Genomic DNA, 16,239 nt, shown 5'->3' with positions numbered 1-16,239 from the left:
TGTAATTATCATTCTTTACCTACCATGTGTTTACCAGCGTTATTTTAACTCAGCAGTAGTAGTCTATGGTTAATTGTATTAAAATGCACATAGCGGTTCTATTAACTTAACTTGTAGTAGAGTGTAACAGAAAATATGTTGTTATGTTTGCTGTAATTCTTAATTATTATGTAAAACAACTAAATTGTGTTTGATATAAATACATGATAAACGCAAGGTTGCCTCTCGTCAATAAGATGTTAAAAAAGGGGGTGGTGTTTCCCCTCCATACTTTATTGGATAAGGTGGAGGTTAAAACAGATGCCATATAGTTACTTTTAGTACATCATGCCTAACCACCTGCAGTTTCAAATATTTCCTTCAGGGGACAAATCTTCAGACACAGCTTTGTTGTGATACAATGTCAGAGTCCAAGTTGGAAATCAACCCATTTAGATATTTTGTTTCTATTGACCCGAATTTTTGTGTATAAAATGTGAAACTTGCGGCTTGTTTGTTTTGTACTTCACTAAACACATAAAATGAGTGATTAACCTTGCAACTGTCTACAATGACCTAAATTGCTACCTGGGCTGCCTAGAATAAATTATATTCCTTTTAACATGAATTAAATGTTTTACATTTGGTCACTGTGTGTGAATGACGAAGAGAAATAAAAAGCATTAGTGGATCCTGACTGTCCTCACAGCATTCCAATTGCTCTTCACACGGCTGGCTACACTCAGCCGCAGTGTCACCCCAGATCTGCTTTATTTTAGCTGGATTATGCACAGTCAGAGACATTTATTATGGTACATGGACTAGAAAGCTTTTTCTTACTGAATAAGGTACAAAAAGACCTATTATACCTGACACATTATATAGCATCAGTTGTCAAAGCGTCAGAAAGCCACAACTATGTAGCGTTCATATGGGAGCAAATTCAATGTGTTATTTATGTTTATGGGCAACAGTTTATAACTATGAATGTCCTATTTTTCGCTCACAGCAACACAATTTTGTTTTGACATTGGATTAAACTGCCATGACAGGTGTTCATAGTTGTATTTTCATCCCTTCTATCACCTACTAATTTTTTTATTTATTTTTTATTTTCAGGGGCTATTTTTGATGAATCTGCTAGGAAAGACTATGAAGTATTTCGCATGGCAGTCGACGACCTAAATTTGAATGAAGATATTTTGCAAACTGAAAAAATTACGTTTACTGAGAAATTTGTGGATGGCAGTAATCCTTTTGTGACTGTACAGGAAGGTAGGAACCCTAAAATGAATATCAAGTTTTATTTGTATGGTGGATTTTGTTACAGTTATTATTTTTAAATGTTCCAGTGTTCGTTTCAAGTATATCAGTCATGTAAAAAGTGGATGTTATCCCCCTTGTACCTTGTACAAGTCTATAATTATTTTGTATTTTAACCATGGTTGGACAGTGCAGAATAGTTCTCAGTTTTTTTTTAAACCTCCATGCAAAAAATCTTATGGAGTATTTCATCAATTAATTATATTTATAAGCATGTTTCCATAGGATGATAACCTATTGTTGTTTTATTGTTTGTTTTTGTTTCTGGTCTTCTGTGTCTGAATATAGACTCTTCTGAAGTGAGTCAGATTAGAACCAACTTGTAGCAATGAAAGCATTAGAACGTTTAAAAATGTGAACAGGTTCTGTAATAAATTATTGTACTTGTTTCATGGCACCCAACCATTTGCAGCAACCCTTCCCTGGCAAATTTAAAAGGACTGTCCACTGTGGACTTAAGTCCACTTTTGACCATGGCTGGCATAACATGCTAAGCCCCGATGAGGGGGCAGGAAGCTGTCACAATTATTGGAGCACCCCGTCAACATGTTTCCGCTGAAAAAAAAATCCTGGCTACGTCCACCTTATGTTCTGACTGCATAGTTATATAGGGCAGTGTTTCCCAAGCCCAGTCCCAAGGACCCCTAACAGTGCAGGTTTTCCAGGTCACAAGTGAAATAATTAGTACCACTTGTGGATCTTTCAAAATGTGTCAGTCAGTAATGAATACACCTGTGCTCCAGCAAAGAGATATGGAAAAAATGCACTGCTAGGGGTACTTCAGGACTGGTTTTGGGAAACACTGATATAGGGGATTGACACATGCGCAAACTTAAGGGCAGAAGGTCGCTGGGGATCCTGGCACTTCTGACAACCCCTTCATCATACATGCCCCCATGTACAGCAAATAGGGTAGACCCCAGTGATTGCCACATATTACCTGAAGTACAGAGATAGCTCAAAGCTTTGGAGGGCTCAATAAATCCACCCTGCATCAATAGAGTTCTGTGGAACCTCTTCCATAGAGCACTGTTGAACACATATGAGCTAGTTGAAGTATAATAATTTAACCTAAACTGAAAACTAGAATGGCAAATAGTCCCCCTCTATTTGCTATACATGTGTGATTTTGTGTGTGTGTGGGGCGGGGGGGGGGGGGGTATTTTAATTAAGGAGGGATTGTCTTTAAATAAATATCTGCTTTAAATAAACAAACCTGCCTACTACTGGTGTTAAATAATTACTCTGAAGCTGAGTATTTATATAATAAATATAATTCTATTTTCATTCATTGAACATATTTTTATAATATATAACACTAAAAACAGCAATAATATGTGTGAAACAGACCTCTATAGAAAATAAAGTTCACACATCCAACGCAAAAACTGTAGGTGGCTGTAATTTCAATAATTTGTTCATGGTGTTTTTATAAACTGTGGGCTTTTAAAGAGTCAGAATCTACAATACTCCTAAATATGCCACTGTTCATGTTCTAGAATTAGAAACTAAATGAATGAATAATTTACATGCAGGGACCCTATCAATAAGAAAGAAAATAAGGGCTACATCTTGGGGGCAAAACTAATGTTGCTGTGCTGACCTCTCCCACTTTCTCGCTATTTGAGCAGTAATTTTATCAGTCCCTGCCAGACCCCGCTAACAGCTGCTATAAGCACTGTCAGATAGCACTGTTTTGTCTTTCAGTCAAGTGTCAGATATTCAAAGTTCTTTATAGGACAGAAATGTGAAAAGCTATCAGGCAATGCTATTCAAAGAGAATAATAGCAATTTTCTAATTCACTCAAACCATTCACATCTGTGTGTTTAATGGAGGTTTAATGTTGAATGAGGCGTTGAAGCAGATGGAGGAGTGTAGTTTTTGATGGGGAGTACGCCCCTCTCTAGATGTTTTAGTGGCCTCTTGTCTTCATTTACAGAACCGAGAGCTTATGGTTAGTTGTTTTAAAGGTGGGCTATAACTTTATGGTGTGTGTGGGTGGGGCTTTGGAATGGGCTGCTCTTATAAATTAAATTAAGGATTTATTAAAGCAAATTTAAACAGAGAAATGTACAGTTTTGTAATGGTTTTTGAATATAAGTGTTGAATAGTGTATGATGAGAATAAAGGTTATGTGCGTAGTAGATGAGAGTGAAAGTCTAAGTGTATATGTATTGAACATGTAGCATGGACAAATGGGGTATTTGCACTTTGTTGTACAATGCTGGAATAATGTAGTGGTTTATATACACTGAAGGATTTGTAAAAGGACTCTGTGTAGAAAGTTTTTTTTAGGAATACACATTGGTAGCAAGGTATGAAGGGGAGAGAAGACCGTTCACCTCTTTCCCATTTTATGGCTCCTCCCTATTTATCAAACAATGGGGAAGGCTATTTAACAAGGGCTTTGGCTGTACAAGTACCACTGCAGTCCTTCTTTCGCTATCGCTATCTCTATCTCTTTATTCCTGTTCAAGAGGTGATTTGATTCCCTAATCACAGCAACTATTAGCATTAGTGCTGTTACCAGCCTGCACTCAATTCTGCCAGTCAATCAGCGTTCAGTATAAGACAGGAATATTAGCCAATATGCATTGTCCTTCAAGCATAAAGCTGCTGGTTGCTTAATTTACAGTAGCCCCCACTTCTCCTACGTAACCTAACCAATTCCTTGTCACTAAACTAAACTTAGTTAAAATTAACCTGCTTTCAAAGACATGTCAGTTACCTCTGCATCATATCTAGGTGTGCATTGTCTTCTCATTGTTGATACTGTAAATCCATTAAAAAAATATTTTTAAATATAAATGCCTGTATTTTAATAGATGGTGGTTTAAGTGAAGGAGATGGGGCCCTAACCACTTTATCCATCTGTCAAAAAGTACACAAAACTGCACCTTCTGTGCCACACTGACTCAATTTTGCTGAGTGCTCTGATTTTCCAACTTTTTTTTACATTTCAGTAATTAGACTGAATGAATGAAACTGAGTTAACATCAGTTAACTCATTTTAATTGATATTGCAATTGGGAAATAATTGGGAAAATCAGAAGTATACTATAATTAATGGTTAACACTTTTGCTTCACAGCGCTGGGGTTGTGAGTTCGATTCCTGAACATGGCCTTAGCTGTGTGGAGTTTGTATGTTCTAGCTATGCTTGAGTAGGTTTCCTCAGTGTGCTCCAGTTTCCTCCCACAAAAACATACTGGTAGGTTAATTGGCTGTTATCAAATTGGCCATCAGTCTGTCTGTGTGTGTGTTAGGGAATTTAGACTGTAAGCACCAATGGGGCAGGGACTGATGTGAGTGACAAATGTTCTCTGTACAGCGCTGCGGAATTGGTGGAGTTTATATAAATAAATGATGAATATGATGATGATAATTGCACTGTGAGATGTGTGTGATGTTATATATAAGGATGCTCGCAAATTACAACCACTCTAATTACTTAAAATGTATGGTGTACATAATATAGATACCTGGACATATACATACCTGGACATTTCAAGAACTTATCGTAATTAAAGTTATTTGAGATTAAGGTTGGGTCCTGGTATGTGTATTTCTTTCTATGCAGAATAGAAACCCAACACCCCAAATTTCATAGAAACTTGCCTCCAAACTTCTGAGAATGGAAATATTTTTAAAATAAGGTAAAAGAAAAAGGGAGTGTCAGGTATTGTTATATGCCAACTTATGGCAAGTGATCATCAACTTTTACCCAACAAAACAGGGCTCTAGCCATGTGTTTAAAATATGATAGTGTAATTCATTTGGAAGTCTCCTAAAAATGGTTGCTTAATTTACAGTAGCCACCACTTCTCCTACTTAACCTAACCAATTCCTTGTCACTAAACTAAACTTAGTTAAAATGAACCTGCTTTCAAAGACATGTCAGTTACCTTTGCATCATATCTAGGTGTGCATTGTCTTCTCATTGTTGATGCTGTAAATCCATTAAAAAAAATATTTTTAAATATAAATGCCTGTATTTTAATAGATGGTGGTTTGAGTGAAGGAGATGGGGCACTAACCACTTTATCCATCTGTCAAACAGCTGTGTGTTTTAGAGATTTAATGCAGAATTGGGAGGGGGGAGTGACTTTGATGTATCAAGCTTTTTACTTTTCCCCCCTCCCTTATTTAAATCATCCACAGCTTGTGGCTACAGCAGATTTAAGGCGGGATAGTGCAGGGATTGTGGAATTGCATACCTACAGTTATTGCAGATTTAGTGCAGGGGTTCAGGAGAGATAGACAAGGTAATGGTTTACTGCTGTTTGGTGGCTATGAGTAACTGTACATTTGTACTTTGCAGTCTTTTACAAAATAATCCTCCTTGGACTAGTAGGATATATATACACTATATGGACAAATGTATTTGGCTCCACCTTTTAATTATTGAATTGAGGGGTTTTAATCAGACCAGTTGCCAGAGGTGTATAACACCAAGCTCCTAGCCTTGCCACCTAGCCATGCTTAGCCACCTAGCCATGCAGTCTCCATTTGCAAACATTTGACTTCAAACATGGTACTGTGATGCCACCTTTGCAATAAGATGGTTCGCAAAATATCATCCCTGCTGGATATTCCATGGTTAACAGTAAGTGATATTATTAGAAAGTGGAAGCATTTAGGAACAACAGCAACTCAGACCAAATAAAATCAAAGAGCAGGGTCAATGACTGCTAGGGCGCATTGTGTGTAAAAGTGGCCAACTCCCTGCTGATTCCATAGCGGAAGAGTTCCAAACTTCCACTGGTATTAATGTTAGCACATAAACTCTGCAGTGGGAGCTTAATGGAATAGTTTTCCATGGTTGAGCAGCTGCATGCAAGCCTCACATCACCAAGACCAATGCCAAACGTCAGATGGACTGGTGTAAAGCAAACCGACACTGGACTGTGAGCAGTAGAAACATGTTCTGTGGAGTGACTAATCACACTTCTCTGTTTGGCAGTCAGATGGGCGAGTCTGGCTTTGCTGGGTGAACGTTACCCACCTGACTGCATTATGCCAAATGTGAAGTTTGGTGGAGGGGAGAAGAGATAGTGGTACGGGGCTGTTTTTCAGGGTTTTGGGCTAGGCCCCTTATCTCCAATCAAGGGTTATCTTAATGCTTCAGCATACCAAGTCATTTTGGACAATGCTATGCTCCCAACTTTGTGGCAACAGTTTTGGGAAGGCCCTTTTCTACTCCAAAATGACTGTGTCCCAGTGCACAAAGCAAGGACTACAAAGACATGGTTTGATTAGTTTGGTGTTGAAGAACTTGACTGGCCCACATAGAGCACTGACCTCATCCTATCGAACACCTTTGGGATGAACTGGAATGGAGATTGCGAGCCAGACCTTCTTATCCAACATCAGTGTCTGACCTCATAAATGCTCTACAGAATGAATGGGCACAAATTCCCACAAAAACACTCCAACATCTTGTGGAAAGTCTTCCATGAAGAGTGGAAGATGTTATCGCTGCAAAAGGGGGACCAACTCCATATTAAAGTATATGTATTTGAATACAATGTCATTACAGTCCCTGTTGGTGTAATGGTCAAGTGTCCGAACACTTTTGTTCATATAGCGTGTGTTTGTGTGTGTATGTATATATATATATATATATATATATATATATATATATATATAAAGCTGTGTGCATTTTACAATGAGTGAAGCAGAATATACTGAAGATATCTGAATCTGAAAGAACCCCATTGAGAAAGGAGATGTGCTTTATTATGTGATCGTCGATATGTGTGTAATTTATTTATATGTCACGGGTGATGTGTCAAAGCATTGGATCATTCAGTTATTCTGTCCATGGGAAGACTTTACTTGTGGTGAAGTACCACAGGTTTTTTGGATACCTGCTTGAGAAAGAAAATCTTATGGCATAAAGACACATTATAAGTCTGGTTTTACACAGATGTTCAATTTGAGGAAAACAATATTGCACTATTGCTTTTTCTCTTTCTCCTTTTTGTTTTTGTTTTTTTCCGTCAATACATCAGATCTATATGTGAAATACTGGATCACCATATTATACAGACAGGCTGTTTATGATCGTTAATGTGGATGCAATTTTTATTGTTTTGAAATAAGGTTGCAAGTCATAAATATTGCACTTGGAGATACCTTTTTGTCCTTTTGTATTTTCTACAGATTTTATATTATCCTGGGTAAACAAACAGGACTGTGAGCATGAGAATCTCCTAATCTCCTATCAGAGTCATATAGAGTCTTATAGAACTATGGCGCACGTTACTTCTTCTTGTTATTATATCTATATCTATCTATATCTATCTATATATCCATATCTATCTATCTATCTATCTATCTATCTATCTATCTATCTATCTATCTATATATCTATCGTCGAAGTGGATATTTAGAAGTGACAGTATGGAAGATGTAAGTGAATGGAATTTGATAGTTTTACAATGAAGGCAGTAAAAGAAGTGATGGTATGACATACCACCATATACAAGCCCAGTGTGTACAGTATATATATATATATATATATATATATATAGATATAGATATATATATATATATATATATATATATATATATATATACACATTAGTAAGAATAATTGTTAAGGCCATATGGGGTTATTTTTCAATTGCGCATAAGTACATAGGGTTGCATTTTCCTTTAAAACTACAGCAACCATGTCAACTTTCTTTTGTGCTAGTGAATTAAAAGAAATAATGTTCTGTGTTAAATCTATTTATATACAAAATATATCCATCCATTTCAACATGCCCTTAAAACTTTCTTACACAATGGTGCTTTGGTTTACTTAATGTAAGTTTTATTAAAGCTTATGTCAAACGAAAGTATAATGTATATGGAGTCTATCTAAAATTATATGAATTCTCTATCAGCGGGGCACATATGAATCCAGAGAGAAAGAAGTCTCTAGTAACATTTGCCGGTAAAATGTCAATTATTGCTACGGAAATTGCTAAACATCACAGAAAGATATTAATGTGTAATATGCCAATGCAATTAAATGTAATTTTTAAATTATTTTGCAGCTACTTTACTGCTTCTCCTAAATACTGTATCACGTGTTGCATACAACCAGGGTCGGATTACCCGAGGTCTAACTGGGCTATAGACCAGGGCCTCGGGCATCCAGGGGGCCCTTCAAAGTCCTCAGCAGCATTATTGATCGGTCCGGGGGTGGGGGCGCCCCCGGCCCGATCAATGCTGCTGAGCACTGTCAGTGCAGTCATCCGTCCCCGGCGCCGCTCAGTAATCTGCTTACTGAGGAGATCTTGCAAGAGTTTGTGAACTCTCGCGAGATCTCCTCAGTAAGAAGCTTACAGCGCGTCGCGGAAGGAGGACTGTACTGACAGGTACGTGCTTGTGGGGGGGGCTTCACGGGGGGCGGCGGGCGGCTCACATGGGAGCCTCATGGGGGAATGGAGGGCCCCTTAGCCCAGGGGCCTCCATTCCCTTAATCCGGCCCTGCATACAACTCAACATAACCAGTGCTGGTTATGTTGAGTTGTATGCAAATTGCATCTTTTGGAATTTAATACAAATATACAGTATTTGCTGTATATGTTTGTGTTTTTGATTTGTTTTTAAATCAAATGTTTGATAGGATAATATGAGATATGGAGACTGAATAAAAAAGTGTCCAACATAATTGAATAAAACAACACAATTGGATTTTACAGTGTCCAAGATCTTTAACCACACAAGCTGATCTACAAAAAAAACAGTTAATGAACTAATATAGTATAAATGAAAATAAATACAAAGCTTGAAAAAACATACCAAAGTACAAAAAATATATATTATACATGTAGCCAAAAAAGGTAACATTTAATAAACCAGGTATTGTCTGAATAAAATATTTGTTTTTTTATTATTATTTTGTACTTATTGTGCTCTGGGCAGATAAAAGTTGACCTCTGATTTGTTGCCATTGTTCAGGTTTATACCTTAGAGACATTAACACAATTAGCAAATATTCCACAATGTTTGTGATTGTGTGATGCATTTTCTATTAAATAACAGGTTCAGTGGGAGCAATGACTCATGCTACACATTATGGGAAATTAGCAAATTAATTTGAGTTATGCTAATTTCACTTCACAAATTGGTTAACACATTTTTAATCCGTGAATAGGAAAAACAGAGGAGTAATGGTTAATCACTGGATATAAAGTAAAAGGCAGTGCACAGTGTAAATATGTTACTAAAGTGATGAATCTGCTAGTTTCTGATTTAGATAAATGAACCCTATTGGAAATGGCTACTAATTATAGTCTAGCAAATTCTGATGCCAAAAGCTGAATGAATGCTTCACTCATATCTCACCGAACAGCAGTTTTAGATAGCAAAGACTGCCAAATTGATCTATTATGGTCAGTTGTCTGGTAGGCAGAGTGGTAGTAAAGCATTGTTATAGGCAACAAAGTAAAGATGAGTGTTCATTCTTTAGAGCAAATAAACATATGTAGTTATCATACAATTCACAAAGAATTTGCCACTTGTTATTATTATGGTAGATTTGCAAGGCGCCACAGTGCTCCGCAGCGCCGTACAGTCGGGAAGACAAGGACATACATAAAACAGGACATATTTAAAACAAGAAAAGAAAAGGTATACAAAGTGAATGGAGACATGAAAACAAAGGGTATAGAGGATCCTGCTCATTAGAGAGCTTGTATTCTAAAGGGAAGAGGGCACAGCTGAAACAAGAGGAGCGAGTGTGGTTTAGAGTGGAGATTGGGATAGTTGTGAGGGTGCATTAGTGCGAATAGTGTTAATGAGGATAAAGTAAGCTCTAAAAAAGAGATGGGTTTTCAAAGAGCTTCTAAAGAATTGAAGGCTGTGGGTAAGTCTGATGGAGCGTGGTAGGGAATTCCATAAGAGTGGAGCAGTACGGGAGAAGTCTTGTAGGTGGGAGTGAGAGGTGGTTATCAGAGACGAGACAAGGTGCAGCTCAGAGGTAGATCTAAGAGTGGGAGGGACAGTATTTTGATATGAGATTTGAGATGTATGCAGGGGTGTTGTTGTTGAGGGCTTGTAGATAAGAGTGAGTAATTTGAATTTGATTCTGGGGGGGCACAAGAAACCAGTGTAGGGATTTGCAAAGTGGTGCCAGATTGAGCGAGGTGAGAAAGGAAGATCAAGCCACTTAAAGCATTCCAAAATAACTTTCAGAACTATGTATTCTATATAACCGTGTATTGTAGTGATTATACTTTATGCTTTATAGTAAGCTTTATGAACACCAGACTATAGTCTGTGCAACAGTACAACATAATTTACAAGAAACACAGAGTATCATGTTTGGTTCTTGATGTTTTGTTTTGAACAATTTTTTGAGCTAATTAAAATGATTTAATAAATGTTTGTAAACTGGACTAGATTAAGCTTGAAGTTAAATATTGGTTTGGATTTAAATTAGAGGCTCTAGAGTTATTAAAGTGATTGTCCAAGGTAGACAACTCCTTCTAAAGCCATGCTGCTCCTAAATATAGCATATGAGTTGGGAGGGATGGGTGCACGAGAGGGGGGGGGGGCTGTATCAGAGTGCTGGCTTGTAAGTATTTGTGCTGGTTTTCAGTGGAGGATAAACAAGCCTCTGCTGTTTGTATTTTGCAACCATACATTCCTGGAGAATTTGGATTATTAGCACTAAGCCAGGGTGTTTATTACATATATCAGGACAGTTGATGTGGCTTTTCCATTCCTCTGATATTGACATATTTGCTGAGTAGAAGTATAACAGAATAAAATATAATCAAGAAGATAAGGTCTTCTGAACACTTTCTCCAGATACTTACATAAATGTAACTGTTTGAAATAAATTTCAAGGTACTCTTCTATGCATCTAGAGTTGGACATAGGTCTGTTTTTGTGTGTAATACACACATTTTAGTACTGTGCATGTACACCAAACTTGTGTACTCATATGTGCATATATCGTTTATTGCACATTGTTGATTTTGTCTTGTGCTTGGAGAGGTGGAACAGGGTATGAAAGGGTCGTGCTAGCATAGGACATGTAAAGACATGTAAATGTAACATGGATCAATACACAGGATAGGCGTATCTATTGTGTGTGCTGGTGCAGCAATTTGCTATGATCATGATGACCATCAGCAGCACTAGCTAGCAGATTGTGATTGGCTGATTGCGTATGGATACCTCTAGATGAAAGTACTTCATTCATTAGCATTGTGGCTATATTAATTAAAGTTTGCATTACTTAGTTGACATTATGTGACATTTCTATTTGATCTACTGCAGAAAAAAAACACTGCCTTTGGATTTTTAAAGGGGAAAACAACATATATTTGCAATGAATTTATTTTGGAAAAAATTCAGCACATTCCACTTACAACCAACAATCAAGTCCTGGTGGCTTTCAGTGGCCTGGAATTTATTATAAAGATACAGCCAGCATCAACTACAGAGTATGAAGAAGAGTGAGGGCTTTCCATAAGCAGCAATGACTAATGCAATCATCAAATAATCACAGAGGTCACATCATGGCAGCACTACAATCACAGGCCAGCACTTAATACAATTAATCTCAAATAAGCATTCCATTGATTTATGCACATAAACCTTGTTCTATCAACTGAGAACACTGTTCTGTTTTAAGTAAATAGGTTCAATATATCCGTTTTATAGTCTACAATAACTTTTGTATGTAGTAACAAAGGATAAGTAATAATAATAATAAAAATAACTGTAATATTCTTTTCTTCTAGACACTACTATTTAGCTACCATGAGGCACCATTTTAGGAACATTTAAAAGATGAGTAATGCACAGTTATTCCCATTAATTTATTCATCACAATTCGTTGCCTTTCCCCCATAGAATTACTGTTCACTCACCATCTTATACATAGTGATGCCACTGCTTCGTGCTCGTGTAAGATTTTGGAGATTGTAGAAAGAACATGTGGTTGGCATATGAAAGCTCCTGCCAGTTTGCGTGTGCCATTCACAGTTCACAAACTTCATTCACGATTGAGGTTCAGAGAAAGCATTTAAGGTTTGTGTTCAATGCTTGCAATTTGCATTAAATTAAGGATATTTTGAAGAAAAATGTTTAATTGCAATTGTTTTGGTGGGTCACTATTCATAATAAAAGCCCACCAAAACTGCTAAAATTCAGGAAATTCCAGAATTTTCAAGCCACTTTGATTCGAAAGACAAACCATGACCGATTTCAGCAGGGGCATGTAGGCATATGCCCCCGGGCCGGTCCCATAATGGGCTACCTTTGGTCTGGGTCACTGGGCCACCTGCATTTTTTCCCTTTAAAATAGTTTGCTGAGTCAAGTTTTGCCCCTCGGGCTAAAGTTTGCCAGCCCTCCCCAAGGTGTGAGCATCTCAAGTCCTTAATATAATGTATCTGCTCCTTCACTTAATGCACTGGCATTTTGAAGCATGTTGGCTGTTGGAAAATGCACTCATAATTAAATAAGCAATAAGCTTACATTTTAAATATTTTTTTAAAATTCTCTTTCATCAAATGTCCCCTCTGCCTTTACACCTCCAACATGCAGGTCTTCTATTAGAAGGAGAAACACAGGGTGTGGTAGTGCTATATTAGCATCCATATGGTTAATGAAGCATAGTTTGTAAGTATTTAGTTACTATTATATATCCACAGGAAAAGCCAGCACAATCAGGTGAAAAAAGATGGTCACCTAGAGCGCCAACATTTCAGGGGAGTCTAAAAGACTGAATGTGTGATATCATGTTACTCATCTATGACCTAATTCAGAGTGGAACACATGTGTAAGTGTAACTTGCATTTGAAAAAGGTGCACAAAAGTTTATGTGTATGTACACTGTATTCAGAGTTGAAGATGCTCCCAGGTCTGAATGAGTAATAGATGCGTCCACTTGACATAAGAGAAACCCATCGGACACTTGCTTCTAACTTGTGTCTTGCAAATTTTATAAGTTAAGAGTGCAATTGCTGTGAAGCATCATTTAAACTTTAATAATAATGAATACAACTGGAACAACTTCCAGACATGTGTGACCAGGCAACTACTAAAGTCTGAATATGCATCGGATGATCATTCGCAAAACTCTAATTACAAGCTGTTCGCTAGTTCAGATGTTCATCATCATCATCATCATAATTATCTGCTATTTACACCTGCCCCTGACCATCCATAAATAAAACAGCTTCTTCAGCCCTATCTCCACCGAACTCACAGTCTGAATCTGTATGCAATTGCTTCAACACAGCTTTGCCTATGTTGCAACACCCTTTCCCTCTCCCATCATGCCTCTAGAGGCATAAAGAGTTGTAAGTGCCATAAAGTTGCAGGAATATTCACATATCAGTAGGTTCACTTTCTGTGCATGCGCTGTGAGAAGAAACACAGAGATACGGTACGCAAATTCATGTACGAACCAGGCCCTTGGTGTTTTTATTTTTCCCAGTGGTCCTGTCACTGAACGCTGGCCGTTGTGGGGATCTAAACACAATCCTTACTAATTGACTGACAAAGAGGATTAACATAATGTGACACTGCCTTAAGAAAATATGTAATATTTTAAAGTATATAAAACTAGAATTTTGTTTCTTACACTTTTTCCAATACCAAACTTTTTCTATCCAGTCCACTTCAAACCAATAATAAATATAACTTATCCTCGTGTTCCTCCGGCATACTAGTAGGTTAATTGGCAGATATCAAATTGACCCTAGTCTGTGTTCCTGTCTGTCTGTCTGTGTGTGTTAGGAAATTTAGACTGTAAGTTCCAATGGGGCAGGGACTGATGTGAGTGAGTTCTCTGTACAGCAATGCGGAATTAGTAGCACTATATAAAAAAATGATGATGATGATGATATACTAATAAGCTTATTTTACTATCACGTGTCTGTCCTACATTTCTTTTTCTTTTATTTTTTCTCAAATTATTACCTAATATTAATCTTTGTTGAATAATTTTTCTTTGGGGTACTCTTGTAAATTGTGCTATATATACATTACCACTGGATTGTACATGAGCTAAATAAGCTGATCAATTTATTAAAACAAATTACAGCTCTACTACCCTAAAAAAAAAAAAATCACAGCCTACATACAAGTAAAGATGATACATGTTTTAATTAAAGATATTACAATTGATCAAAAGCTTGTATTTATCAAAAATATATTGTACAACACAAGCTGTAGGAAACCAATGTTAATCATAAAAATAAATTTTAAAGCATAGAGACATTTCAGACTAATTGGATATGAAAAAACACATTTGTCATGCCAAGTAATGAAATAACTAAATCATAGTGTAGAGTTTCATAAGAAAGGATCAGGGAATTTCTTATAAATTCTTTGTGTTGTCATTAACCAAAGTTACTAGGGCTATACCTTTATTCTCCAAGCTGGCAACACATTAACTGACGCTGCTGCTTGGCCCAAATGCTAAGTTATAGGGTCACTGGCTAAGCTTGCCACGTGGGTACATCTGGGCTAAACAGTAAAATCACATTTGACTTAAGCTAGGGCTTGTTATTGCAACAGAAGATAACTAACAACATGTGTTTGGTTTTTCGAACCCAAAAATAATTGGATTATTTTAACAGGACTATTTTAAGTCACACGTTTTGCATAACTGGTCAAATTGTCTGATATGGCTGTCGATATTGCATTGACCAACTTTAGTTCAAAAAAGAGTTCTCTTTCCATCCCTTCCCAAATACATAATTATTTATACTAATATGGCTCATTCAGGTGCATTAAAAGCTTAAACTCTCTCTGCACAAGCCTATATATTGTGATAGCAGCCAGATTGCAAAATAGGTTCCACAGGTTTGGGGAATATAAAGAATTGCATAACATTACATGAAGGTCATATATAAGGCGTTTGCAATGCAGCTTCTGTCTTATAAATTGTTTCCTCCTGAGCTTTCTATTTCTTCATTGCACTTTCATGGGTGTGAAGTGATAACAGAATAAGTTGTCTTTTCACAGATTTGTAAATGATTCAGCCACCCGTCTGCACAAACTTTAGGCACATTAACAGTTTCTACTAGTCATTTATTCTCATCTGTTCCATTTATTTTCCCCTGTGGCTTTCTATTGTCAAGATAAATGGAACTTAAGTAATGGGTAATCTCAAATGTTTACAGGTAAAAAAAAACTATTGACTTTCAGTAGGTTAGTGGGCTTCTACATATTGTTTATAGGAACAATAAATAGTGATATATTAGGAAATTAGCAGTATTCTTTTATACATCCTTATCATTATGTGTGTATTTGATTTTTTCCTCATGTTTCTACCACTAATTTTAGATCATTTGGATATTTTCCAGGCTGTGCTCACTACATTTCTGGTGATTTACAAATTCAATTTACACAATAGGAATCAGCCCCATTCAGGACAAATTGAAAATTCTCTGAATAGAATCTCTCATCTCTAATGACTAATAGCATCTTTAACAAGACATGTGACAAAAAATGTAATTCAACTAAGCAAGTGTTCTGCACTGACCTATTTTTCCTTCTCATAAGACCTATTACAACATATTGATTGAGAAACCCTTTATCAAGTCAATAACAAGAGAAGAATTTTAATGTAGACATTTCTTGGAGCACTCTGGATATTTACATTTGATTCATGATTAATGGTCAGGCTGCAGCACAGAAATTCCTTTAGATGTATATTAAAGACTATTAGGAAATGCACATGTTTCTCTAGCCAGTTAAAAGCAGTTCTTTTTTTTAATAATTATCCCGGCGGTTCCCAAAGTGTGCGCCGCGGCTCCCAGGGGTGCCGCGGCGCTGTCACTGGGGTGCCGCGGGCCAGACATAGAAAAAAGGAAGAACACAGAAACTTACCAATCCGCGCGGCGCCGGGACCCAGCATCCACCTCTCTGCCGCAGCTGTCACTGAATATCGATGTCAATGACAGCTGCGGGAG

At 37.0% G+C, this 16,239-nt stretch overlaps 1 protein-coding gene across 2 annotated transcripts in view; it reads left to right on the top strand.

Annotated features, from left to right (window-relative positions):
• The window catches only part of GRID2 (glutamate ionotropic receptor delta type subunit 2), a 959,624-nt gene that overhangs the window by 116,361 nt on the left and 827,024 nt on the right, over positions 1 to 16,239 (top strand). For both annotated transcript variants that reach the window (XM_075201703.1, XM_075201712.1), the window contains exon 2: positions 1,099 to 1,254. In XM_075201703.1, the coding sequence (XP_075057804.1) occupies positions 1,099 to 1,254 (156 nt within the window). The remainder of the gene's footprint in view (positions 1 to 1,098; positions 1,255 to 16,239) is intronic.

Source organism: Mixophyes fleayi, chromosome 1 (assembly GCF_038048845.1).
Source record: "Mixophyes fleayi isolate aMixFle1 chromosome 1, aMixFle1.hap1, whole genome shotgun sequence".
In the NCBI taxonomy this organism is placed as follows: domain Eukaryota; kingdom Metazoa; phylum Chordata; class Amphibia; order Anura; family Limnodynastidae; genus Mixophyes; species Mixophyes fleayi.
The sequence above is the reverse complement of the archived record's forward strand: the minus strand, read 5'-3'. Positions and strand labels throughout refer to the sequence as shown.